General features: G+C 49.8%; 1 protein-coding gene across 2 annotated transcripts in view; it reads left to right on the forward strand.

Annotated features, from left to right (window-relative positions):
- Window positions 1-60: 60 nt before the first annotated feature.
- LOC130546919 (nebulette-like) overlaps window positions 61-27500 on the forward strand; it is a 38259-nt gene continuing 10819 nt past the window's right edge. Inside the window, exons 1-5 of one of the 2 annotated variants that reach the window (XM_057322462.1) lie at window positions 61-1021; window positions 2028-2129; window positions 5128-5232; window positions 13884-13988; window positions 27169-27279. In XM_057322462.1, the coding sequence (XP_057178445.1) occupies window positions 995-1021; window positions 2028-2129; window positions 5128-5232; window positions 13884-13988; window positions 27169-27279 (450 nt within the window). In that variant the 5' untranslated portion in view covers window positions 61-994. The remainder of the gene's footprint in view (window positions 1022-2027; window positions 2130-5127; window positions 5233-13883; window positions 13989-27168; window positions 27280-27500) is intronic. The other variant, XM_057322463.1, reaches the window with a different exon arrangement.

The following is a 27500-nucleotide window of genomic DNA, read 5'->3' on the forward strand; positions in this document are numbered from 1 at the left end:
TCATTGGCCTTTTCTAAATACTCAGAAGATCATAGGTTCTCAAGACAAACCCCATTCTGTCGGTTCGACACAACGTCGAGAGACCGACAGAAAGGGAACTCTCGACACCTCAGATGCCAAAAAGCCTACGTGCTTTGGACGGGAGTCTAGGTCGAGCCCCTGGGGGACATCGACGTATCCTCTAGCTGCCCCACCATCAAGGGAAGAAAGGGTGATGGAACTAGTTGACGTGTACGCGCCGAAGGGCGCCGCTCTGAAGCCCGATGTACCATGTATCTAGCCACGAGCGTTGGGAGAGGCAGTGCGATGCACCGCAACCCAATGCCGACGGCCCGGGAAAGCATGGCTGACATTTCGATGTCCGCTTCTTCCTGATCTCGACCCCCCAAGGGAGGGAGCTTCAAGGAATCGTCGGAGTCTGATGCCAGTAAGTCACCCTCCGATGCTGCAACAGACATCTCATCATCACGTACCGTGTCCGATACGTGATTGAGGAATAAGACGGCGGACCGTCTCATGGGGAACGGTCAGACGAGCAAGACGATGTGCGAACGGTCCGCGAGCCAGTGGCTGACGGATTAGCGCTCACAGTAATCCTCATATCACCCTCGCTGCTCGCCGTAGCGGGCGGCAGGGCCGTAGTCCTGCCGTCGCGGAACGGGAAGCAGCCGAGGTGGTGGCTGAGTCCCGTGCGAACACATCCACCCGTGACGCAACGTCTGAATCGTCAACCGCCCGCAGTGCGGGCAGGACGTATCCACAACATCTGCCCCAGCGTACTGGAAGCAGACATCGTGTCCGTCCCCCTCCTCGATGAGTGTGTTGCACCCACGAGAACAGCGGGACATGCCACGCTGGAGAAATTTGCTCTTTTAGAGAAAAAACTCGAACACTTCTGGAACCGCCGAGACGCCCAGTGGAAGTCGCTGCAGGAAGGGACAGTCCGCTGCACCACGTCGTAGAGCCTGCAGTCTTGTAGCGAAATCTGTTGATCATGAGCGAAGGCTCCGAAGAACAAAAGGTGAATGAATGAGGCACTCCTTCTCCCTTTTATACCCGGATGTCCGGGGGCGGAGTCCGGCATGCAAATTTCATTCGCCAATTTTCATTGGCCTTTTCTAAGAAGTCGGAAGCAATTGGTTCTCAGGGACGAACCCCATCTGTCGGTTCGACACAATGTCGAGAGACCGACAGAAAGGGAACACAAAATAACCTAAAAATTCCCATATTAACAAGAAACCTTATAAAGGTATTCAGTTTGTTTCGTGACCAAACAAAACACGTGTTCCAGTGTATTGCGCGAGCTCTTAAAGGTGCAGCAGCATAATAAAGATCTCTATTTATAATGTTCATCAAACAACAACGGACGGGCCCAAAAACACTCACTGATATTAAAGGAATTGTGTTCTCTTATAGGAGTCGTTCACAACAAATAAAGGAAGAAAGTAGCTTTAAGAAAGATGTGCGTTAAATATGGTAAAGTGTTGAAAGAGAGTTTACATATACAATAAAAATAATTCAATCATAAACAATGATTTGTATTAATTTCTAATTGATTTATTAATGTATTAAACACATTTTAATGAAGTTTTAGTGATTCTTTTTTCTTACCTCACCCCACGACTCTGGTGCTCTCTCAAGTGTTAGTCTAGAGCCCTGCTTTCTTGTAGAATTGTGCTTCAAATAAAGAACTTTATGTTGACCAGATTGTTAGTTAATCATTTACAAGTCAATATTGCCTATATGGACAGCGATTTAAAAAAAAAGTGAACTTGTAAAACTGCGGTGTTAAATGCGATGCGATGCCTAACTTTTGTGCTGGTGCACCTAAGAAAAAATGCAACGCACCAATGCAACCAGTGCAAAAAGTTAGTCTAGAGCCCTGTAATAAATCACACACATGCCAAACAGGTCAACAAACATCAGAGTGATGTAAGAAATCACACACACGTCAACAAACACCAGAGTGATGTAAGAAATCATGATAACAGATGATAATGTTGTTGTTGTTGTTGTCGTTGTTATAGGTGATGTATCGCAAGGGGAAAGAAGAACTTCATAAATACAGTGAAGTGACAGACAGACCAGACATTCTGAATGCCATTCGAGCCACTAAACTCGCCAGTGATGTGAGTCACAAACACACAAGCACACACACACAGAAAACATTTGAATGTGCGGTAGAATAAATACAAACTTTCAATTCAATTCAATTTTATTTAAAAAAACCTCGGGAGAAACCAGGCTCAGCCGGGAGGGCCAGATCTCCTCTGACGTGTCATAGCTGCACTCAGTGACCCCGACCAAAGCCACCGAGCAACGTCCACGAAGAATAGGGAGAGCCCACGAGCTGCGACCCAGGAAGCCCCTCCCGCCGAAACCGTGCAGGTCCAACCCGGTCCCATTCCGCGATCAACAACAGACAACAGAGGGACAACCAGGGAAAAGTAGTAATGGCGTAATTAACTTTATTCCTCTGTTGTCTGACATCGACCACAAAACAAGACCAACCAGACCAGACCCACACAGTCCCAACAAATGAAACGCCCCGAACCACAACCAACAAGCCCCCCCACTCCCCGCAACACCCACCCAGCTACCTCCAATCAAAGTCACTGAGTGCAGCCATAACTTCAAACTGCTGTCATGTGATGTAAGTTTAGCATTAAATACCAAGTATTGTAAATTTAGCATTTATGTGACAGGTAGTCCGTCTTTGCTCTCGGTTGGGATGGAATTGTCTGAGCTGGGCCGGCCAGATGGTCGCCTTTTTCTTGGTTGGTGATGGAATTGCCTTGGATGGAGCTGGGATGGTCAGTCAGTCCGCAGGCTCTCGCAGGAGGATGGTACGGGATTTTCCGACGTAATCTCTAGTTGTGGATGGGCATATGACGTTCATCTGGGCCTGGCGGAATCTCTCCCTACCTCGGGATGGGCATCCCGAGGCGAGGGCAGAAAGAGAATAATTAGCATAGCTGCTGTTCATTAGCTATGTGTTAGTGAATGCTTGGCTGAAAAGATGTGTCTTTAATCTAGATTTAAATTGGGAGAGTGTGTCTGACCCTCGAATAGTATCGGGGAGGCTATTCCAGAGTTTAGGTGCTACGTATGAGAAAGCTCTACCCCCTTTGGTGGATTTAGTTATTCTAGGTGTTATCAAAAGTCTGGAGTTTTGAGATCTTAGAGAGCGTGATGGGTTGTAGTGTGGTAGAAGCTCTGTTATGTAGGTAGGGGCTAAACCGTTTAAGGCTTTATAAGTAATTAAAAGAACTTTAAAGTCAATACGATACTTAATGGGTAACCAGTGAAGGGTTGATAACATTGGGGTTATGTGATCGTATTTTCTGGACCTGGTTAGAACTCTGGCAGCTGCATTCTGAACTAACTGTAGTTTGTTTATTGATGCTGCAGGACAACCACTAAGCAGTGCATTACAGTAGTCAAGTCTTGAGGTCACAAATGCATGAATAAGCTTCTCTGCGTCAGCCACACATAAAATATTTCGCAATTTGGCAACATTTCTAAGGTGGAAGAAGGCTGTTTTTGTGACATTTGAGATGTGATTTTTAAATGACAGGTTGCTGTCTAATATAACGCCAAGGTCTTTAACTGTATTTGTTGGAGTAACAGTGCAGCCTTCAATTTGCAGGTCATAATCCGAAATATTCTGCTCACGTGTCTTTGGTCCGATAAGTAATATTTCTGTTTTATTAGAATTTAAAAGAAGGAAATTACAAGTCATCCAATGCTTTATATCGTCGATGCACTCTGCCAATTTGGATAGTTGGAAGGAATCATCTGGTCTTGATGAGATATATAGCTGAGTATCATCTGCATAACAGTGGAAGCTAATTCCATGTTTTCTAATAATGTTTCCAAGGGGCAGCATGTATATGGAGAATAGCAAGGGTCCTAAAACCGATCCCTGAGGTAATCCATAATTTACTTGCGTTAGATTTGATGATTCCCCATTTAAATGGACAAATTGATGTCTGTCTGATAAGTAAGATCTGAACCATTGTAGTGCCTGTCCCTGAATACCGGTATAATTGTGTAAGCGATCTAGAAGTATTTTATGGTCTACAGTATCGAACGCAGCACTAAGGTCAAGCAGGACTAGGAGTGAGATGTTACCTTTATCTGATGCTATAAGCAGGTCGTTTGTAATTTTAACGAGCGCAGTTTCAGTACTATGATGCGGTCTAAAGCCTGACTGGAATTTTTCGTGTATGTCATTATTTTGTAAGAAAGAGCACAACTGAGTGGACACTACTTTTTCTAGTATTTTAGACAGCTAAGGGAGATTTGAAATCGGTCTATAGTTTCCTAGTTCATTGGGGTCTAAGTTTGGTTTCTTGATAAGAGGCTTAATGACGGCCAGTTTAAAGGCTCCTGGGACATGGCCTAGATTAATTGACGAGTTGATAATGTTATAAATGGGCTCAATTGCAACGGGTAATAACTCTTTTAATAATTTAGTTGGTATGGGGTCTAATAAGCAAGTTGTAGGTTTAGATGTTGCAATAAGTTTAATTAAATCTTCCTGTTTTATAGGTGAAAAACACTGTAGCCTTTCTTTTGGGGCGATGGTTGGTACTAATTTATAGGACAGACTTGGAGGTTGAGTTTCTACTATTTTGTCTCGTATGTTTTTGATTTTCTCTGCAAAAAAATTCATGAAATCATTGCTACCAAGGTGTGGCGGAATACCCAGGTCAGGTGAAGTCTGTTTATTTGTTAGTTTAGCAACTGTACTAAATAAAAACCTTGGATTGTTTTTGTTAGTTTCTATGAGGTTACGGAGGTGCTCAGCCTTTGCTGCTTTTAGTGCCTTTTTATAACAGTTTGTTTATAACACTCTCTTTCCACGTAATTTTAAAGACCTCTAATTGGGTTTGTTTCCATTTGCGCTCCAGTTTACGTGTTTCTCTTTTAAGGGCGCGAGTGGTGCTATTGTACCATGGTGCTGCGTTTTTCTCATTAATATTTATTATCAAACAAGTCTCATCACATTCATGAGAATCAAACACACACACATATCTTATTATCTCTAGTGTCTTTCATTGTGTGTGCGTGTGCGTGCGTGCGTGCGTGTGTGTGCGTGTGTATTATTAATGCACATCACAGGTGGTGTACAGGAACACAAGTAAATGTGAGACACTCGACCAGCGAACGCTGCTAGAGAGACCTGACATCCAACACGCAAAACAGGCTGCAAAACTGGCTAGTGATGTGAGTCACACAGACACACACACACAACTGGCCATTCTTGAACGTGATTTTTTCACGAGTTCGCTTATGCAGCTAATAATTATAATGCAGGTTAGAAGGTATGCGTATTTGGCGTGCTGTCCGGGAAGAGGGCTCCGAGCTCGGTAGATTCTTCCGAATGCGGAGTACTCTGCCCTTGTCCGGGGAGAGGGCTCCGAGCTTTAAATTAATTTGACAGGTGTGCGAGTGCAACGTGTTGTCATAGCAACGTGGTACTTCCTGTTTCCTTTTCTGCCATTATGTCCTACAAAGGACGTCTCGTTTAATTCTAAGTTGAGAATCCTCCATAAACCACATCCTTTAGAGCAGTGGTTCTCAAACATTTTTGGCTTAAGTACCCCTTTTTATGATTTTTTCAAGCCTCCCTTGACCAGACAACAACATTTTGCTTTAAAATAAAGTGAAATGAGAGTCAGACAGTTATCTGATGCCCCCGAGCAGGTTTATTGCTTATAAACATTTCTGTATGTAGCTTTACGCAACTATGTAAATCTCTTAAGTATTAAGCGTAACAGTTAAAGGTAAATCAGTGTTTTTCAGTTTAGTAAAAGTTTATTGTGATCATTTTTTTACTTTTTTTCAACTAAGTTTCAATATGTTTTAACTAACAGTTCAGTTTTCATATATGTCTTTATACAAGTCTAGTATGCCCATTTGTGTCAATTTGTCAGTGATCCTTTCAATGGGATACATGGGCCTGTCCTTCTCTTAAGATCTTTGACATTCTTGGTGGCAGGAAAGCTACAGCTGTTATCAGACTATTTTCAAGGCAAAGTCTGTTTCTTTGTTTAGTTTTTATTTGAGTCATTGCTGAAAATGATGTTTCACAGAGGTAGGTAGAGCCAAATGGGAGTAGGTGTTCTAAAACCCTTTTCCCTAGCTCAGGGTGCTCTCGCCTCAGACACACCCAAAACTCTGTCAGGGAACAGTTTTCAAAAGTAGTCTGCAACCCACGGTCTGTGGATAAATCCAATAGCTCCTCCCTCAGGTGAACAGGTAGCGTGACACGCTTGCTTTGGGAAAGTGTAAATGGGTTTCTAACACAATCCAGTTGCTCAGACTTCTCTCTTACATCAGGGAAGTATGATTTGAAACTAGAAATCACGTTAGCTAAATGTCCATCCAGAAATGTTTTTACTGTTTCTCTCTCCATATTCTCACTTACGACGAAGCTATCAAACTGAGGAACTGAGGTCTCTTCCACAGCTCTGCTTTCTTGAGAAAATCACCAACTCGGTCATAAAGTTTCAAAATCGTAGTGTCCCTGTCTTGCAGACTGAGATTCAACTTGTTCAGTTTAATTAAAAATATCTGCTAGATATGCTAGTTTGGCAATCCAATTATTGTACTTAAACAAAGTGGCAAGAGGGGACGCACTGTCTGACAAAAAGCAACACACCTCATTTCGCAGCTCGAACAGCCCATTCAGTACTTTGCGTCTCGAAAGCCAGCAGACTTAGGTGTGTAAAAGGAGTTCGGTGTGTTCAGATCCCATGTCATCACATAATCTCTGAAATAGACGTGCATTAGGTGGTCGCGACTTTATGAAGTTTATTACATTGACATCATCATTCAACACGGAATTAAGCTCTGAGCTCATCTTCTTTGATGCCAGGGCTTCTCTGTGTATAACACAGTGTGTCCACAGGATGTCAGGATTCTTCTGCCTTATGTGCGCGATGAGGCCTTTGATATGACCTGTCATTGCCGCTGCTGCATCAGTGCACACACTGGTACAGGATTTCCAGCTGATTTCATGTTCTGATAAAAACGAATGAACAATGTTGAAAATATCCTGTCCAGTGTCATGACTCGGGGAGGAACAAGAGGTTCGGAGACTCAAATGCGAGAAAAAGGTCTTTATTGAGCAAAATATATCCACAACAGATCACCAAAGTCATTAGCCACAGGTACCTCGTGAGCCCGTGGGGAGAGAGCTCGACCCAGCGGTACTCACGGTAAGAAGCAGTATAAGAACCCGGACAGGAAACCTTGACTCTACCAGACACTCAGCGGGGAGCAGTCTCGACCCGCTGGAAGAATCCGGACGATAGAGGTGATCCCTTGTGAGGAGATGCCGGGAGGTGATGAGAGCAAAGGTCCGAGACGCCAGAGAACACTGAGGGGAACAGAGGAAGAGAGTAGCAAAAAGCAAAGGAACTGGAGCACTACAAAAACTAGATACTAGACAAGGGGGAAACTAAGACTAAGACACGATAAACAGTACAAGACTGCGGCAGTCAGAGCTGGCATTAAAAACGCAACGGTCTGACACAAGACAAGAGAACAAGAGGGATTAAATAGATGGGACCTAATCAGCGGGGAATGAACAACAGGTGAATAATAATAAGGAGCCAGGGGGGATTGCTAATAGGAACGAGCTACAGGGGTGTAGGTGATGAGGTGATGGAAACCCGGTGAGGGGATAGCCTGAAGGGGAGACACGGGGGCGGGGCGGGGCTAGTGACGTAGACACCGAACACGTGGAGAGCCGTCAAGACGGTTCCCCATGAGTTCGACAAAACAAAACAAACACTCACACAGGACACAAAGGCCACGACAAGACTGAGATCACGACAGTCCAGTTGTTCTCCCCTCCAGTGTTTTGCAAAAAAGTATGTGTTCGCAAATGTCGCTGGTATCCACATATCTCACAAAAGCAACCAATTGCGCCTGTCCACTGACATCAACAGATTCATCCAATTGAAGTGAAAATGATTCACCAGCCCTGAGTTTATCCACCAGTTGCTCAACTATATCAGTCCCCATCTTGTCAATTCTACTTGAAACGGTGTCATTTGACAGCGTTACAGTTTTGATCGTGTCTGCTGCTGTTTTATCCATCATGGTCTCAGCGAGCACAGCTGCAGCAGGAATTATCAATACCTCAGCCAGGCTAAATGGCTTTTTAGCTTTCGCCAAAAGTAAAGAAACAGCATACGATGCTTCGAGTGCTTTTGCTGAAGCACTTATGGCTTTTTTCATGTTCTCTTGGCATGATGTAAATTCATGAAATTTTCTTCTGAAAAACTCCAGTGAGTTCCTGACCTGATTTGGGTGTTTAGTCCGGAGATGCCATTGAAGATGAGCTGGCTTCATTGCGCTGTTAGCTAACAGCTCACCGCATAAAAAACACAGTGCTGAGGGAGGGTTATGTGAGTAGATGTAAATCCCATCCCTATGTCTTCATCACGAAACTGGTGGTATTTTTGAAGCTCTGTTTTTTTTCCTTTTCTTTTTAGCATGTTCGTCTTCTGTTGGAGGAGCTTGTCCTCTTTTAAGAAGCCACCTGTCCATTTTATCGCGACCTCTCCTAACTTACATTATTTCGCACCCAAGACACTGCTCCTGATTCCGGGTCCGGGTCTCAATAAATAACTCTAATAAATTTAAATGCGTTTTAAATTTATGAATTTATTTTTAATGCATCTTTGTGTAGTCCTAATTTCATATAAAAATACTATTATCGTAATTTATTGATTTTAATTATTTATTCCTAAATGTCAGTTTCCCTTTCTGTCGGTCTCTCTTGTGTCAAACCGACAGAATGGGGTTTGTCTTGAGAACCTATCATCTTCTGAGTATTTAGAAAAGGCCAATGAAAATTGGCAAATGAAATTTGCATGCCGGGCTCCTCCCCGGATGTCCGGGTATAAGAGGGAAGCCGGCGTGCTCATTCATTCACCTTTTGTTCTTCAGAGCCTACGCATCTGATGAGCTTCTCTACGATCTTTGGTGAGCATGTTTCTGCTGGAATCTACGATGTGGACAGCGGACGGTCCCTTCCTGCAGTGACTCTCCCCTGGGCGTCTCGGCAGTTCCGGAGGTGTTCGAGCAAATTTCCTTTCTAAAAGAGCAAATTTCTCCAGCATGGCATGTCCCGCTGTTCTCATGGGTGTAACACACTCATCGAGGAGGGGGACGGACACGATGCCTGCTTCCAGTACGCTGGGGCAGACGCTGTGGATACGTCCTGCCCGCACTGCAGGCGGTGATGATTCAGACGTTGCATCACGGGTGGCTGTGTTCCCACGGGACTCAGCCACCACCTCGTTTGCTCCCCGTTCCGTGGTGGCAGGACTACGGCCCTGCCGTCCGCTACGGCAAGCAGCGAGGGTGATATGAGGATTACTGTGAGCGATAATCCGCCAGCCACTGGCTCACGGACCGTTCGCACCTCGTCTCGCTCGTCTGACCGTTCCCCAGGAGACGGTCCGCCGTCTTATTCCTCAATCACGTATTCGGACATGATGCGTGATGATGAGATGTTTCTTGCAGCATCGGGGGGTGACGTACTGCCATCCGACTCCGACGATTCCACGGGCTCCCTCCCTCGGGGGGTCGAGCCCAGGAAGAAGCGGACGTCGGAATGTCAGCAATGCTTTCCCGGGCCGCTGTGAGTGTTGGGTTGCAGTGCCCGCACTGCCTGTTCCAGACGCTCACGGCTGGCTACATGGCGCCTCGGGTTTGAGCGCGGCTCCAAGCCGCGCCCACCCCCAGTGCCGTGTTTACCGGAAGTGCATGAGGAACTTAGTAAGACCTGGAACGCCCCTTTCCGGCACGTTTCACGTCAAACAAAGTTCCGTCACCCTCTCTTCCCTTGAGGTTTAGACAGCTGGAGGATACGTCGTTGTCCCCCAGGTGGAGTATGCCGCCGCGGTGCACTCGTGCCCTTGGCGGCGGCCACCTGGGGGGGGCTCGACCTAGACTCCCGTCCAAAGCATGTGGTGTCTCGGCATCTCTGGTGTCGAGAGCTTACATTGCAGCGGACCAAGCTGCCTCCTCTCTCCACGCTATGGCTCCTGCCAGGCCAGGGCGTTGAGAGAGCTCCACGAGGGTAAGACCGACCCAGCGCTTATGCAGGAACTCCGCGCCGCCACCGACCTCGCTCTATGGGCGACCAAGGTGACCACGCGGGCCCTGGGTCGGACGATGTCCACACTTGTGCTCCATGAGAAACTCCTCTGGCCGATCCTTGCGCAGATGAGTAATGCCGAGAAGGTCCGCTTTCTCGACGCACCCATCTCGCAAGGGGGGGCTGGTTGGTGTTACTGTTGAGCCGCAGCGGCCCCGTTCACCCCCGCCCATCGGGGGGTGCAAGACCCACACGCGAGGACCCGTCGGTCCGACACAACGTCGAGAGACCGACAGAAAGGGAACGTCTTGGTTACGGATGTAACCTCGGTTCCCTGATGGAGGGAACGAGACGTTGTGTCCCTCATGCCACAACACTGGCCGCCCACCCCAGTGGTCGGGGGAGGATGCTTTGGGCTCCTCAGACCAACAGGTGAATGAATGAGCACGCCGGCTTCCCTCTTATACCCGGACATCCGGGGAGGAGCCCGGCATGCAAATTTCATTCGCCGATTTTCATTGGCCTTTTCTAAATACTCAGAAGATGATAGGTTCTCAAGACAAACCCCATTCTGTCGGTTCGACACAACGTCTCGTTCCCTCCATCAGGGAACCGAGGTTACATCCGTAACCAAGACGTTCTCTCACGTACCCCCTGCAGCGTACCCCCATTTGAGAACCACTGCTTTAGAGGATGATACCTATGGAGGACACAAGGATGCAGCCTTACGAAACGAGACACATCTTATTTGTAAGAGCTTCCTGAGCAAGTTCGACTGCAGCTTCGGCGAGGTCGACCGCTTCGGCGAGCGGCGGGGGTGATTGGGGATTCCCATGGATGTCACTCTGCCAGTTTCAGCTCGCGTACCATCCGTGCCCCGCCACGCTCACCTGCTTGTCCCCGATGGGTGGTGGTGTACCGTCCAATAGCGAGCAGACTCAACAATGGGATGGGGATGAACCTTCTGTCATAACGTTGGACAGCTACCTCCTGGCATCGGATGCGGAGACCCCATGGAGCTCCCGCCCCCAGGCGGTCGAGCCCAAGACAAGGCGAAGCAGAGATGATGGCCGTGCTTGCCCTGGAGGTGCAAGACGTAGAATATGCCGTTCGCGGCGCGTTCCCGTCTGACGGGCTCAGGAGCTGTTACTTCCCTGGACGGTGGGGCAGCTAAGGGATATGTCGACGTCCCCCTGGTGGAATGTGCAGTTGCGGTGTACCGCGGACGCTGCCACTTGGAGGGGTCTACCAAGGCCCCCTTCCATGGCATGTAAGCTCTTTGACAATCGTGTCGAAGACTTACGATGGTGTGGGTTAAACTGCCTCCACCCTCCACGCTATGGTGGTCCATTAGGTTCATAATGCTATGGCGACCCATCGGGTCATAAGTCAAAGCGTTAAGATTCCCCTGACGAAGGACCTTCTGTTGCAGGCGAAGGGCACGGTGTGGCACCCCAAGCCAGGCCTCTGGAATCTCCATGTCTGGGCCCTGGACGGGACGAGGAGACTTGCCACCGGCGGTCAGAGAGACCGTACTGCAGGCTAGAGCCCACCACTAGGCGTCTATACTCTTATAAGTGGCGTCTCTTCTCGTCCTGGTGTTATTCCCGTGGGGAGAACCCATGGAATTGCTCGATCGGGTCAGCGTTGGCCCTCCTACAAGGAGACTAGAGAGTAACCTCTCCCCATCCACGCTAAAAGTGTATGTAGCCGCAATTGCCGCTCATCACGACCTCATGGAGGGTAAGTCTCTCGGCCAACATGACCTGGTCACCAGGTTCCTTAGGGGCGCGAGAAGGGTGAATCCACCTCGACCGCGCTCCATAACCTCTTGGGAACTTAATGTGGTCTTGCAGGGCCTTGGTATGGCCCCTTTCGAGCCCCTCAGAGACGCCAGTCTTCCTCATCTGATGTTGAAGATGGCACTCTTGATGGCGCTCGCTTCTATCAAGAGGGTGGGGGACCTCCAGGCATTTTTCATGTCCCATGGGTGCCTAGAATTCGGGTTACGTGCCCAAGGTTCCCACCACTCCCTTCCGGGACCAGGTGGTGAACCTGCAGGCGCTCCCCTCTGGGGAGGAAGACCCAACCGCCAACGTGTTGTGTCCAGTACGTGCACTGCGCCTCTACTTGGACCGCACGCAGAGCTTTAGAAGCTTTGTCTGTTATGGGGGACAGCACCAGGGGAGGGCTGTCTCCAAACAGAGATTGATGCACTGGATTGTGGATGCCATCACTTGGCATACCAGTCCCAAGATCGCCCGTGCCTGCTTACAGTGAGAGTCTACTCCACTCGGAGTATGGCCTCCTCGTGGGCACTGGCTCAGGACGCCTCTCTGGCAGACATATGTAGTGCTGCGGGTTGGGCTATGCCCAGTACCTTCGCAAGGTTTTACAACCTCCGCATAGAACCAATTTCAGCCCGTGTCTTACACGCTGCCGGCGTATAAGGCTGGCAACTGGTTTGGGCGTACGCCTGCGAAAGCACCTTCTCCCCTCTCCAGGTGAGTATAGTGCGCTATCTTAGCCTCCCTACTTCCCCCCTTCGGGCGAAGTATAGGCATTCCATCCATCACTAAGCATTGGCATTATGGTAACAGACCGGGCGGAGAACCAAGAGAACCAAGTCCAGTACTGGTAGAGTCGCCCCTGCTCAGGTGGACCCCTATACTAGGACTGTTGCCCCATACATAGTGACTCCCCTGCAGGGTCGTCCCGTATGTTGAATTCCTCACTCTTGGTTCCCCTGTCGGTGAACCTGTGACCTCCCCTCCGGTGGATTACACCACCTGGGTTCTGTCCCCCCATTCGGGCTGACACAAATTCTCACATGTTGTTCTCTCCTATGGTGAGACGATGTTGGTGTGTCCACATGTAACTTCCCCTTGTGGTAGGATGTGGCCTCCGTAACACACTCTTCAAAGAGGAGAGCAGTGTTTCCCCAGTGTTCTTACGGCTCCTGACGGCGCCTCGCTACTAGAGACGAACGCCACCGTCCATGATGGCCGTCGGTACAAGCTTCCCAGTATGCTACTAGTACTGATCCCACTGGAAGATTACGTCTCGCAGTAGCGCTCACTTGTGACTCGCTAAGTCCAGTCAGTGTCTCTCCGCTGGAGGTCGTGATATGGCTCAGCGCCGTGGCGTGTAAAGATAGGTCCCCTGTCTGTCTCTCAACACAACGTCGAGAGACCGACTGAAGGGGAACGTCTCGGTTCCGACTGTAACCTCCGTTCCCTGATGGAGGGAACGCGACCACAACGCTTCGCCGACCCGCTGCAGCGACCGGGAGATGTCTCTCAGGTTCCTCAGCCCAAAAGGCAAATGGCACACATGGGCCAAGACTGGCGTGTGTGTGCCATTTGCCAAAGCCCATTGGCGTTTTAAATTTCTCTCAGAGATGATAGGTTCTCAAGATCAAACCCCAGTCTGTCTCTCAACACAACCTCTTGTTCCCTCTATCAGGGAACGGAGGTTACAGTCGTAATCGAGACGTTCTTCTGAATATATCAGTCCAGTCAGAGAGAGGATTCATATTGAAGTGAAGTGACACTTTTGCGTGTTATTTGTAAGAGTTGTGGTGCAGTGGACTGCACATGTACATTACAAAAATAAAGATCTCACGGGTTTGAGTATGACCCGTTTCATGCCCTGATCACACTACACTGTCTTACAAATAATACAGACAAAAAAGACCAATAAAAATCAAATAGTAAATATTTAAAATATAAGGGTTTTGTGTTTGTGTGTTGTTCAGGTGAACTACAAGCAGAAGTTTGAAAAAGAGAAGAAGCCTCAATACAACCCCAAAGAGTGTGTGAGCTTCAAACATGCACAAACTGCATCTGAGCTGGCCAGTCAGGTGAGAGATCACACACAGGCTTTGGTTGACTATCCCCGTGGGGACAGTCCATAGGCGTAATGTTTTTATACTGTACAAACTGTATATTCTATCCCCTATCCCTAACCCTATCCCTAAACCTAAAGATCATAGAACACTTTTTGCATTTTTAGATTTGTAAAAAATATTGTTCTGTACAATTTATTAGCTTTTTTGCCCCTGGGGACAAATTTTGGTCCCCACGGTGACACCAGTCCCCATGTGTTGGTGTGTATTCAGGTTTAGGTCCCCACCGGGATATACAAACATGAACACACACACACACACGCACACACACACACACACAGACAAACAGACACACACACACACAAACAAACACACACATGTCTGGTTTACTATCCCCGTGGGGACAGTCCATAGGCGTAATGTTTTTTATACTGTACAAACTGTATATTCTATCCCCTATCCCTAACCCTATCCCTAAACCTAAAGATCATAGAACACTTTTTGCATTTTTAGATTTTTTAAAAATATTGTTCTGTACAATTTATTAGCTTTTGTGCCCATGAGGACCTCAATTTTGGTCCCCACGGTGACACGAGTCCCCATGTGTTGGTGTGATTCAGGTTTAGGTCCCCACCGGGATATACAAACATGAACGCACACACACACGCACAGCACGACACACACACACACGCACACGCACACCACCACACACGCACACAGATGTCATGTTCATCTCCAGCATATAACTGATGATAGACACTCACGTTATTACATCCACTAGTAAAAAAGACACAACACTACACAACACCACATGACACGGTTTGTTGTGTTTGATTCTGTCACACTAAATCAACACATTTAGCATAATGTTGTTTTGTTTGTAATGTGACATCACTCAGGTGTGTGTGTTTCAGGTGAAATACATCAGAAGATAGTTAATGAGAATTACAGATTTACCAAACACGCTTTCAACTGGTCACACGCTTACCAGCAAACTCCACGAGCAACGTCACACACATCACTTCACTCCCTCTCACAATCCTGTCTATGTGTTCAAAGCGATGCTGTGTTCTTGATTGCTGAGCTCTCAATGTCTGTCCATACAGCGTGGAGTACAGGAGGAAGTATGAGGAGTCGAAGGTTGCATCACTTCACTGCAACACGAGCAGACAGCGCCACCATAGGCGAACGCTCTACTTCTCATCAGGGTCTTCATAAATCATCAATAGAAGCCGAAGAAAATGATTTGTGCTTTAACCAGACAACTCATCAGTGAACTCTGTGTGTTTGTGTGTGTGTGTGTGTGTGTGTGTGGTGTGTGTGTGTGTGTGTGTGTTGTGTGTGTGTGTGCGTCGTGCTGTGTGTGTGTCTATGTGTGTTTGTGTGTGTGTACAGGCCCGAGAGTGTCAAAAGCTGTCGTCCTCCCCTGTTAATTTTGTGCCACATTATGGAAGTACATCTTGAGACAACACTTTCATAATTCATGGTATCACTGTCGCTAACTCTGAGGGTAACTCAACTTTATTTATATAGCGCTTTTTACAATTTTCATTGTTACAAAGCAGCTGTACATGAGACATATTGACTATAAGCAAAACAATTAAAGTATACCTGTAAAAACAAGAAAAAGGTGAAAACACAGAAGACAGACAAACCCACATACAAAACACTCCACACACACAATATGCACACGTACTAACACACATAGACATAACACACACACGGACGCGCAGACACACAGAGACAACACAACACGCACGCACACACACACAGACACGCACACACACAGACACGCACACACACACAAACGCACGACACACCAGTCTGGTTTATTATCTCCGTGGGGACAGTCCATAGGCGTAATGTTTATACTGTACAAACTGTATATTTATCCCCTACCATAACCCAACCCCTAAACCTAAAGATCATAGAAACCTTTTTGCATTTTTAGATTTTAAAAATATTGTTCTGTACAATTTATAGCTTTTTTGCCCATGGGGACCTCAATTTTGGTCCCCACGGTGACACGAGTCCCCATGTGTTGGTGTGATTCAGGTTTAGGTCCCCACCGGGATATACAAACATGAACACACACAGCACACACACACACAGCTGCAAAGTCATAGCACATTTAAGATGAAGGAAAGAAAACACAGGTCAAATATTAAACAGACTATAAATTACTATATGCAATATTAATTACAGTAAACGTCTTGGTTACGGATGTAACCTCGGTTCCCTGATGGAGGGAACGAGACGTTGTGTCGAACCGACAGAATGGGGTTTGTCTTGAGAACCTATCATCTTCTGAGTATTTAGAAAAGGCCAATGAAAATTGGCGAATGAAATTTGCATGCCGGGCTCCTCCCCGGATGTCCGGGTAAAGAGGGAAGCCGGCGTGCTCATTCATTCACCTTTGGTCTGAGGAGCTAAAGCATCCTCCCCCGACCGCTGGGGTGGGCGGCCAGTGTTGTGGCATGAGGGACACAACGTCTCGTTCCCTCCATCAGGGAACCGAGGTTACATCCGTAACCAAGACGTTCCCTTTCTGTCGGTCTCTCGACGTTGTGTCGAACCGACAGAATGGGGTTCCTATGGAAAACGCCACAGCACTGAGCCGCGTCACAATCTCTGCGGAGCGACGTTGACTGGCCTGGGCGAGTCAGACGAACACGCTACGCGAAATTATGACCTTCCAGTGGAGAGGAAGGGGGACCCAGAGCTTTCACAAAAAGTTGGGAAGCCCCCTACGCCGGCCGTCACGGGCGGAGGCCTATTCTCTAAATGGCGAGAAGCCGCCCGGCACCGTACGGGCCACTGGGTAAGCATTATCCCCCCGGGGGGAAAAACGCTGCAGAGGCCACTACCTACCGTAGGGAGGAATTAGTGGAGACACCACATGGTCTCACCATCAGGGGAGAACTCATGGGAGGAATGTGCGGACTGCAGGAGTTAACCGCAAGGTGGGAGTCCACCTGGGGAGGTCATGGGTTGCCAAGGTGGGAACCATTCATGAGGATACATCAGACGGAACAGCCCACGGAGGGGGGGTTACCACGTCTGGAGCACTAGGTCCGGTTAGAGCCATCTGGGAGATAACTCAACTGTTCCCCGGCCTAAGGGGGCAGGGCTGCTCTGCCCAGCCTGTCCCCTGGAAGGGTGCTTAGTGATGGATGGAATGCCTGTTCTTTACCCAGTGGGGGAAAGAGGGGAGGCGTAATAGCCGCTGATCCCCCTAAGGAAGGGGGAAGGGCTTTCGCAGGCGTACGCCCTACCAGCTGCCTTTCCCACACCTTTCCAGGATGCGGGCTGACACCGGTTCCGCGCATAGGTATTAGAACCTCACGGAGTTGTTGGGCATAGTCCAACCCGCAGCTCTGCAGATGTCTGCCAGAGAGGCGCCCTGAGCCAAAGCCCATGAGGGGTGTGCCTCACTCCCAACGGGCAGGGGCGAAATGAGATCGGTATGCCCCAACGAGGGCATCCACGATCCAGTGCGCCAGCCTCTGTTTGGAGACAGCCCTCCCTTCTGCTGACCTCCGAAACAGACAAAGAGCTGCTCAGAGCTTCTGGGCTCTGAGTGCGGTCCAAGTAGAGGCTCCGTGCACGTACTGGACACAACATGGATAGGTTGGGTCTTCCTCCCCGATGGGGAGCGCCTGCAGGTTCACCACCTGGTCTCTCGGGAGAGTGGTGGGAACCTTGGGCACGTAGCCGGGGCGGGGTCTCAAGATAACGTGAGAATCCTGGCCACGAGTTCTAGGCAATCTGTGGACACGGAGGGTGCTTGCAGATCCCCTATCCTCTTGGAGGCGATCGCCATGCGGAAAGCCGTCTTTATCAGGACTGAGAAAGAGCGGCAACCCCGAGAGGCTCGAAGGGGGCGGGGCCTCTTGAGGCCCGCCACCTAGGTCGCAAGAGGGTACGGAGCGCGGAAGGTGGTCACCCTCTCGCGCCCCTTAGGAACCTAATGACCAGGCCGTGCTGTCCCAGAGGCTACCCAGCACTTGGGTCATGATGAGCGACCGAACATACATTCCCAGTGTGGAGGGGGAGAGGTTACTCCCCAGTCTCTCTTGAGGACGGGACAGCTCGTACCTGACCGAGCAACTCCGCGGGTCTTCTCGCCGAGAAGAGCACCAGGATGAGAAGAGGTGCCACCTATGGGTGTATAGCCGCCCAGTGGCCGAAGCCCTAGCCTGAGTGACGTCCCAACCAGACCGGGGGTGGGTCACTCAGGATCTCCTCGTCCCGTCCAGACATGGAGACCAGGTTCTGCCTGGGATGCCGTAACGTGCCCCTTCCCCTGGGGAAGCAGTTCGCCAGGGGGAGCGGCCAGGGGGGAGTCGTTGTCAGAGCCTTAGCTCCGAGAACCAAGTCCTGGTTAGGCCAAGGGGCGTAACTAGTACCACTTGATGCTCCTCTTCTCTGGCCTTGCACAGGACCTGTGCAATGAGGCTCACTGGGGAGAAGCGTACTTTCGCTTGTCCCGCGGCCAGCTGTGCGCAAGGGCATCCGTGCCAAGGGTTGCCTCGGACAGGGAGTACCAAGCGGACAATGGGTGGAGTCCGGGGAGGCAACAGGACCTCCTGTGCCTGGCCGAACCTCTCCCAAATGAGCTGGCTGCGCGGGGATGGAGTCGCCACTCCCCGCGAGGCGTCGACTGACGAGAGAGCGCATCGTCTGTCTGGTTCAGGACGCCTGGGATGTGTGTGGCTCGCAGGGAACTGATCACCTGCTGACTCCAGAGGAGGAGGCGCTGGGCGAGTTATGTTTAGCTGCCGTGAGCGAATCCAATGATATACGCCACAGCAGCTGTGCTGTCCGACCGGACCAGCACGTGCCTGCCCTGCATGAGAGGTAGTAGCCTCCTCAATGCAAGTAGCACAACCAACAGCTCTAGGCAGTTGAAATGCCAACGCAGGCGGGGGCCCGTCCACCGCCCCGACACTGCTTGCCTGTTTGCACACGGCACCCCAACCCCAAGAAGGTCATGGACACCAGGGGGTTAGGGTGTGTCGGCAGAAAGCGTGTGACCATACGCCTGCTGCCGGTGTGCCACGCTCTCCAAGGAACTTGACTCTGTAGCCAGTGTTGGAGCGGTCGTATTTGCATCGACCCGAGGGGGACCACCCCCGCCGAGGATGCCATGTATCCCAGGAGCCTCTGAAATTGTTTCAGGGGGACTGCTGACTGTCTGAAAGCTTCAGGCAGTTTAACACTGATCGGGTGCGCTCTGTAGTCAGTCGCACTGCCTCTGGGAGGCTGCGTGGGTGCGGGCTTCCTCGTCGCGGGTCTCACCCCCACCGCAGGGGGTGAGCAGGGCCGCTCATGAGGACAGAGTCGAGTTCCCTACCGAGAAAGAGAACGCTCTGCACCGGGGAGAGCTTGCTTTTCTCAGTTGACCTTTAGCCCCACCGATCTAGGTGCCGGAGCACCAGGTCCCTGTGTGTACACAACAGATCTCGAGAGTGCGCCAAACTGAGCCAGTCGTCGAGATAGTTTAGTACCCGCACACCTCCTTCCCTAAGGGGAAGGAGGGCGGCTTCCACGACCTTCGTAAAGACTCGTGGAGACAGGGACAGACCGAAGGGGAGGACCCTGTACTGATATGCCCATCCCTCGAACACGAACCGTCGGAACGGCCGATGTTGAGGGAGGATCGAGACATGAAGTCTCGGGAACATCCTAGCCTCTGACTGAGGTATATCGGATGCTGAACTTGGCGGGCGTGAGGAGACTGGATCGCGTAGCCGAGACGGATCATCTTCCCTAGCCAGCCTGACAGTCTGGGAAGCCGGACAGGCTCTCAGAATGAGACGGGGACTAAATGGCTAGCAGTACGAGTTCCTGCATAAGCGCTGGGTCGGTCTTACCCTCTTGGAGCTCTCTCAACGCCCTGGTCTGGCAGGAGCCATAGCGGGGAGAGAGGAGGCAGCTTGGTCCGCCGCAATGTAAGCTCTCGACACCAGAGATGCCGAGACACCACATGCTTTGGACCGGAGTCTAGGTCGAGCCCCCCCAGGTGGCCGCCGCCTACGGGCACTAGTGCACCGCGGCGGCATACTCCACCTGGGGGACATCGACGTATCCTCTAGCTGTCTCAACCTCGAGGGAAGAGAGGGTGACGGAACTTTGTTTGACGTGAAACGTGCCGGAAAGGGGCGTTCCAGGTCTTACTAAGTTCCTCATGCACTTCCGGTAAACACGGCACTGGGGGCGGGCGCGGCTTGGAGCCGCGCTCAAACCCGAGGCACCATGTAGCCAGCCGCGAGCGCCGGGAGAGGCAGTGCGGGCACTGCAACCCAACACTCACGGCGGCCCACCGAGGGGGCGAGACCCGAGGAATCGTCGGAGTCCACGGATGGCAGTAAATCAACGCTCACCAAACCTGAAGCTGCAACGAGACTCTACTCATAACAGCATACAGTCCGAACTACGTGAATTCGAGGAATAAAAAGCACGAGCGGACCGCTCTCAACCTCGGGAAACGTCCCAAGACCGAGCGGAACGAGGTCGGGAAGCTGGTACCTGCGAACTAAGCCACCGTGGCTAGAGCGGAATCATGACAGCTCGAACAGTGCGGGCAGGATGTATCCACAACGTCTGCCCCAGCGTACTGGAAGCAGGCATTGTGTCCGTCCCCCTCCTCGATGAGTGTGTTGCACCCATGAGAACAGCGGGACAAGCCACGCTGGAGAAATTTGCTCTTTTAGAAAAGGAAATTTGCTCGAACACCTCCGGAACTGCCGAGACGCCCAGGGGAGAGTCACTGCAGGAAGGGACCGTCCGCTTTCCACGTCGTAGATTCCAGCAGAAAGAATGATCACCAAGATCGTAGAGAAGCTCATCAGATGCGTAGGCTCTGAAGAACAAAAGGTGAATGAATGAGCACGCCAGCTTCCCTCTTATACCCGGACATCCGGGGAGGAGTCCGGCATGCAAATTTCATTCGCCAATTTTCATTGGCCTTTTCTAAATACTCAGAAGATGATAGGTTCTCAAGACAAACCCCATTCTGTCGGTTCGACACAACGTCGAGAGACCGACAGAAAGGGAACTTTAAAATTCTAAAGCAGCCCCCCCGGCCAGGCAAATAGTGCAAAAGAACAGCATGCAAACGGTGGCGAGGAACCCAAAACTCTAATGGAGAAAAAAAAAACTCAGGAGAACCCAGGCCCAACCAGGGGATTCCAGTTCCCCTCTGGCAAAAGCTGCTGCCTCTGCACAAGCTCGACGGTGCTTGTGTAACCGGTCCCACTCGCACCGCTCTGCGCGGGCCTCGAACCGGCGTAGGTCCAGATGGGAGACGGGCGCTCTAACGAGGAGGCTAAAGACCGCAGTCTCTAGCATCTGTCGCTAGAGCGTCTCTGTTGGTCGGGGAGTGAGGTTTACACACTGCACAGCTCTTCACTAGCTGGCCTCCGTTACACTTGCACAAGGCTAAATAAAAATAAATAAACTTACTAATAAGGTCAATTATAGTTTAAGATTATCATTAATAATCTAATAGCATTTGAAATTTAGTAGTGAAGACGTGTCAGGTGACCGCGTCCTTCTTTATCCAGCTCTATCATCTCAGCTCTTGTCAGGTCGCCGCTTTCCATTCTCCGCTCTACCATCAGGTCTGGGCATGAACTGCATCCTGCTCGCCGTGGTAACCTTGGAACAATGAGACAAGACTGGCTGAGAGTAGAGTACTGTTCTGCACTCTTTGATTCAACAAGTACATCAGTTGTGTTTTTGGTTCCGGTTGATCTAACTAGTGCAGCCTAAACCCTCACAGGATTTATATTATGAAAGTGTAGTGCATGCCAGATTAAAAAGATGTGTCTTTAGTCTAGATTTAAACTGACAGAGTGTGTCTGCCTCCCGGACAGTGCAGGGAAGACTATTCCAAAGTTTAGGGGCTAGATAGGAAAAGGATCTACCACCTGCACTTGATTTTGAAATTCTATGTATTACCAACTGACAGGACGCCTGAGAGCGTAATGCACGTGAAGGACTGTAATACAAGAGAAGTTCACTCAAGTACTGAGGAGCTAAACCATGTAGGGCTTTATAGGTAATAAGCAAGATTTTAAAGTTAATGCGATGCTTTATAGGTAACCAGTGCAAGGTTGACAGAACCGGGCTAATATGTTCATACTTTTTTGTACGTGTAAGAACTTTAGCTGCCACGTTTTGAACCAGTTGGAGTTTTTGTAATAAGCCTGCAGGGCAACCACCTAACAGTGCATTACAGTAACCTAGTCTTGATGTCATGAATGCATGAATTAACTTCTCTGCATCTGACAGTGACAGCATATGACGTAGTTTAGATATATTCTTAAAATGGAAAACGTCTCGGTTACGTTTTTAACCTCGGTTCCCTGATGGAGGGAACGAGACGTTGTGTCGAACCGACTGATGGGGTTCGTCCCTGAGAACCAATCGTTTCCGACTGCTTAGAAAAGGCCAATGAAAAATTGCCAAATGAAATTTGCATGCCGGACTCCGCCCCGGACATCCGGGTATAAAAGGGAGACGGCGTGCATCATTCGATAGGCTCGAAGGTGGGCCTGGTGAGACTTGACAGGGCTACATCCAGGTCCCAAGAGGGTATGGAGTGCGGACGAGGCGGGTTACGCCTCCTCGCACCCCTTAGGAATCTAATGACCAGGTCGTGCTGCCCTAGAGACTTTCCAGCAACTGAGTTGTGATGAGCAGCAATGGCGGCTACATACACTTTCAGTGTGGAGGGGGAGAGGTTAGTCTCAAGTCTCTCTTGTAGGAAGGACAGTACGGACCCAATCGCACAACTCCGTGGGTCTTCTCCTCGAGAAGCACACGAGGTCGAGAAGAGGCGCCACTTGTAGGCGTACAGTTGCCTAGTGGCAGGTGCCCTAGCCTGAGAAATGGTAGCTACCACCGCCGGGGGCAGACCACTCAGGATCTCCTCGTCCCGTCCAGGGGCCAGACATGGAGGTTCCAGAGGTCTGGCGTGGGATGCCATAACGTGCCCTTCCCCTGGGAAATCAGGTCCTTCGTCAGGGGAATCGGCCAGGGGGGAGCTGTCGTCAAGAGCATTAGCTCCGAGAACCAAGTCCGGTTGGGCCAGTGTGGCGCAACGAGTAACACTTGATGCTCCTCTTCCCTGACCTTGCACAGGGTCTATGCAATGAGGCTCACTGGGGGGAAGGCATACTTCCGCTTGTCCCGCGGCCAGCTGTGCGCTAGGGCATCCGTGCCGAGGGGACCCTCGGTCAGAGAGTACCAAAGCGGGCAATGGGTGGTTTCGAGGGAGGCAAACAGGTCCACCTTTTTCCTACAGTTTGCTTTCGAGGGTCGGGCATATTAGTACAGAGTCCTCCCTTTCGGTCTGTCCCTGCTCCCACGAGTCTTCACGAAGATCGTGGAAGCCGCCCTCACTCCCCTCAGGGAGAGAGGTGTGCGGGTACTAAACCATCTCGACGACTGGCTCATTTTGACACACTCGCGAGATCTGTTATGTACACACAGGGACCTAGTGCTTCGGCACCTAAATCGATTGGGACCACAGGTCAACCGAGAAAAGAGCAAGCTCTCCCCTGTGCAGAGCATCGTCTTTCTTGGTATGGAACTCAACTCTGTCTCCATTACAGCGCGACTGACTACAGAGCGCGCTCAGTCAGTGTTGAACTGCCTGGAATATTTCAAGCAGTCAGTGGGCCCCCTGAAACAATTTCAGAGGCTCCTGGGCACATGGCATCCTTGGCGGTGGTGATACCCCTCGGGTTGATGCACATGAGACCGCTCCAACACTGGCTACAGAGTCGAGTTCCCTGGAGAGCGTGGCACACCGGCAGCAGGCGGATGGTGATTACGCCTCTCTGCCAATGCACCCTAACCCCTTGGTCTTCAATGACCTTTCTACGGACGGGGGTCCCTCTCGGGCAGGTCACGAGACGTGTCGTGGTGATGACAGATGCCTCCCTGCAGGGTTGGGGTGCCGTGTGCAACGGGCACGCAGTGTCGTGGCGATGGACGGGCCCCCACCTGCCCAGGCATATCAACTGCCTAGAGTTGTTGGATGTGCTACTTGCACTGAAGGGGCTACAACCTCTCGTGCAGGATAAGCACGTGCTGGTCCGGTCGGACAGCACAATTGCCATAGCGTATATCAACCGCCAGGGTGGCATTCGCTCACGGCAGCTAACACGACTCGCCCGACGCCTCCTCCTGTGGAGTCTGCAGGTGAGCAGATCCCTGCGAGCCACACATATCCCAGGCGACCTGAACTAGACAGCCGATGTGCTCTCTCGTCAGTTGACTCCTCGTGGAGAGAGTCGACTCCACCCCCGTGCAGTCCAGCTCATTGGGTACAGTTCAGGCGGGCTCAGGTAGACCTGTTCGCCTCCCTGGACACCACCCATTGCCCGCTAGGATACTTCCCGTCCGAGGCCCCCCTCGGCACGGATGCTCTAGCTCACAGCTGGCCGTGGGACAAGCGGAAGTATGCCTTCCCCCCAGTGAGCCTCATTGCACAGACCCTGTGCAAGGTCAGGGAAGAGGAGCATCAAGTGTACTAGTCGCGCCATACTGGCCCAACCGGACTTGGTTCTCAGAGCTAATGCTCTTAACGACAGCTCCCCCCTGGCCGATTCCCCTGACTAAGGACCTGCTTTCCCAGGGGAAGGGCACTTTATGGCATCCCAGGCCAGACCTCTGGAACCTCCATGTCTGGCCCCTGGACAGGACGAGGAGATCCTGAGTGGCCTACCCCTGCGGCGGTTAAGACCATCACTCAGGCTAGGGCCCTGGCCACTAGGCGGCTATACGCCTGTAAGTGGTGCCTCTTCTCATCCTGGTGCTCTTCTCGAAGAGAAGACCCACGGAGTTGCTCGATCGGGAACGTGCTGTCTTTCTAGAGACTCGAGAGTAATCTCTCACCTTCCACACTGAACGGGTATGTAACCGCTATTGCCGCTCATCATGATCCAGTTGCTGGCAAGTCTCTAGGACAGCACAACCTGATCATTTGGTTCCTAAGGGGCGCGGGAAGGCTACCACCTCACCCATGCTCCGTACCCTCTTACGACCTTGATGCGGTCCTGGAGCCCCTCGGAGATGCCGCTCTTTCTCACCTCACGATGAAGACGGCTCTCCGGATAGCGCTCAAGAGGGTAGCGGACCTACAAGCATTCTCCGTGTCCACAGATTGCCTAGATCTCGGGCCCGGTGATTCTCACGCTATCCTGAGACCCCATCCCGGCTACGTGCCAAAGTTCCCACCACTCCCCCTAGACACCAGGTGGTGAACTTACAGGCGCTCCCCACCAGGGAGGAAGACCCAACCCCATCCGTGTTGTGTCCAGTATGCGCACTGCGCCTCTACTTGGACCGCACTCAGAGCCGCAGGAGCTCTGAGCAGCTCTTTATCTGTTTTGGAGATCAGCAGAAGGGGAGGGCTGTCTCAAACAGAGATTGGCGCACTGGATCATGGACGCTGTTCTGTCTGATGTATCCTCATGAATGGTTCCCACCTTGGCAACCCATGACCTCCCCAGGTGGACTCCTACCTTGCGGTTAACTCCTGCAGTCCGCACTTTCCTCCCATGAGTTCTCCCCTGATGGTGAGACCATGTGTTGTCTCCACTAATTCCTCCCTACGGTAGGTAGTGGCCTCTGCAGCGTTTTTCCCCCAGGGGGGAATAATGCTTACCCAGTGGCCCGTACGNTAGCAGATCATTTGTAACTCTGATCAAAGCAGTCTCTGTACTGTGACATGCTCTAAATCCAGACTGGAATTCTTCATTGATGTCATTCCTTTGGAGGAAGGAGCATAATTGAGTTGAAACTACTTTTTCCAGAACTTTAGATATGAAAGGTAGATTCGATATAGGCCTGTAGTTCCTTAGTTCTCTAGGGTCGAGTTGGGGTTTTTTGACAAGGGGCCTTATAACAGCCACCTTATATGCTTTAGGCACATGTCCTAATGTCAGAGATGAGTTAATAATACCAAGAAGAGGATCTATAATTTCTGGGAGCATCTCTTTCAGTAGATTTGTAGGTATAGGGTCTAGTATGCATGTTGTTGATTTAGATGATCTAATAATTTTAGACAGCTCATCTTGATCTACGGTATAAAATAATTGCATTTTCTCCTTAAGGGCGCTGTAGTTAGTTTGTTCAGCGGGTTTCACTTCTGATTGCATTGTTATAATTTTTTCTCTAATATCTTGGATTTTATATGTGAAGTAGTTCATAAATTCATCACTGCTATGCTGATATACAGGATCAGAAGTCACTGACGATTTATTTTTTGTTAATTTAGCCACCGTGTTAAATAAAAACCTAGGGTTGTGCTGGTTTTCTTCTATTAGTGATGAAAAGTAGGCGGATCTAGAAGTTATTAGGGCTTTCCTGTATTTTCGAATACTATCCTTCCATGCTGTACGAAATACCTCTAATTTAGTTTTCTTAAAGTTGCGCTCCATTTTTCGGGCCGCTTTCTTTAGAGCCTGAGTGTGTTCATTATACCACGGTGTGGGGCTGCCATTTTTAATCTTCTTTAAACGTAGTGGAGCAACTTTGTCTAGCGTTACCGAGAAGGTGGAATTAAAATTTTCAGTGGTAATGTCAAGATCTTCAACGTTATTTCTCATGATTTGAGACAATTCGGGCAGATTATCGAGAAACGCATCTTTGGTAGTTGAAGTTATTGTTCTACCATATTTGTAACAATGAGTTTTATTTGCAGCCTTAGGTCAGTGAAGCAAACATAATACCAGATAATGATCCGAAATGTCTTCGCTCTGCTGAAGGATTTTAACATCGTCCACATTTATACCGTAAGACAGTATTAAATCTAAAGTATGATTACGAAGGTGAGTGGGTCCTGACACATGTTGACTAACGCCCATGGAGTTAAGAGTGTCTTTGAAAGCCATTCCTAAGGCATCTGTAACATTATCTACATGGATGTTAAAGTCACCAACGACAAGGAGTCTATCTGCGGCCAGTACTAGTTCTGATAAGAACCCACCAAATTCTTTAATAAAATCTGTGTGGTGCCCTGGAGGCCTATATACAATAGCCAGAATAAATTTTAAAAATGTTTTATCCTTAGTATTAGGTGTTGAAACATGAAGTACCATGACTTCAAAGGAATTATATTTAGAGTTCGACTTCTGGGAAATGCTAAAAGTGTGTGTTGTTTAATGTGTTGAAACAGATCGAGTATCGTAAGGAGTATGAGTGCAGTATTAAAGGGAAGGTTCTGCTGGAGGCGGATCAGACGCCCGTGTATCTCACCGCTCGTAACGCCAGCGCTCTCATGAATGAGGTGATCATCACATGACATCATGATCATATTCATGTGATAGACACACAACAGATTTGAATTTCATGAGCATACAGACGACACACGTGATTAAAAAATGTGTGATTTAGTTTAACAGATATTCTCCTCTGCACACTTTCATCTCTGTGAAGAGCATCATGTGTTACTCAATACACACGTGTGTGCTGAAGCATCACAGGTTTGTGTGTGTGTGTGTGTGTGCG

Source organism: Triplophysa rosa, linkage group LG23 (assembly GCF_024868665.1).
Source record: "Triplophysa rosa linkage group LG23, Trosa_1v2, whole genome shotgun sequence".
In the NCBI taxonomy this organism is placed as follows: Eukaryota; Metazoa; Chordata; class Actinopteri; order Cypriniformes; family Nemacheilidae; genus Triplophysa; species Triplophysa rosa.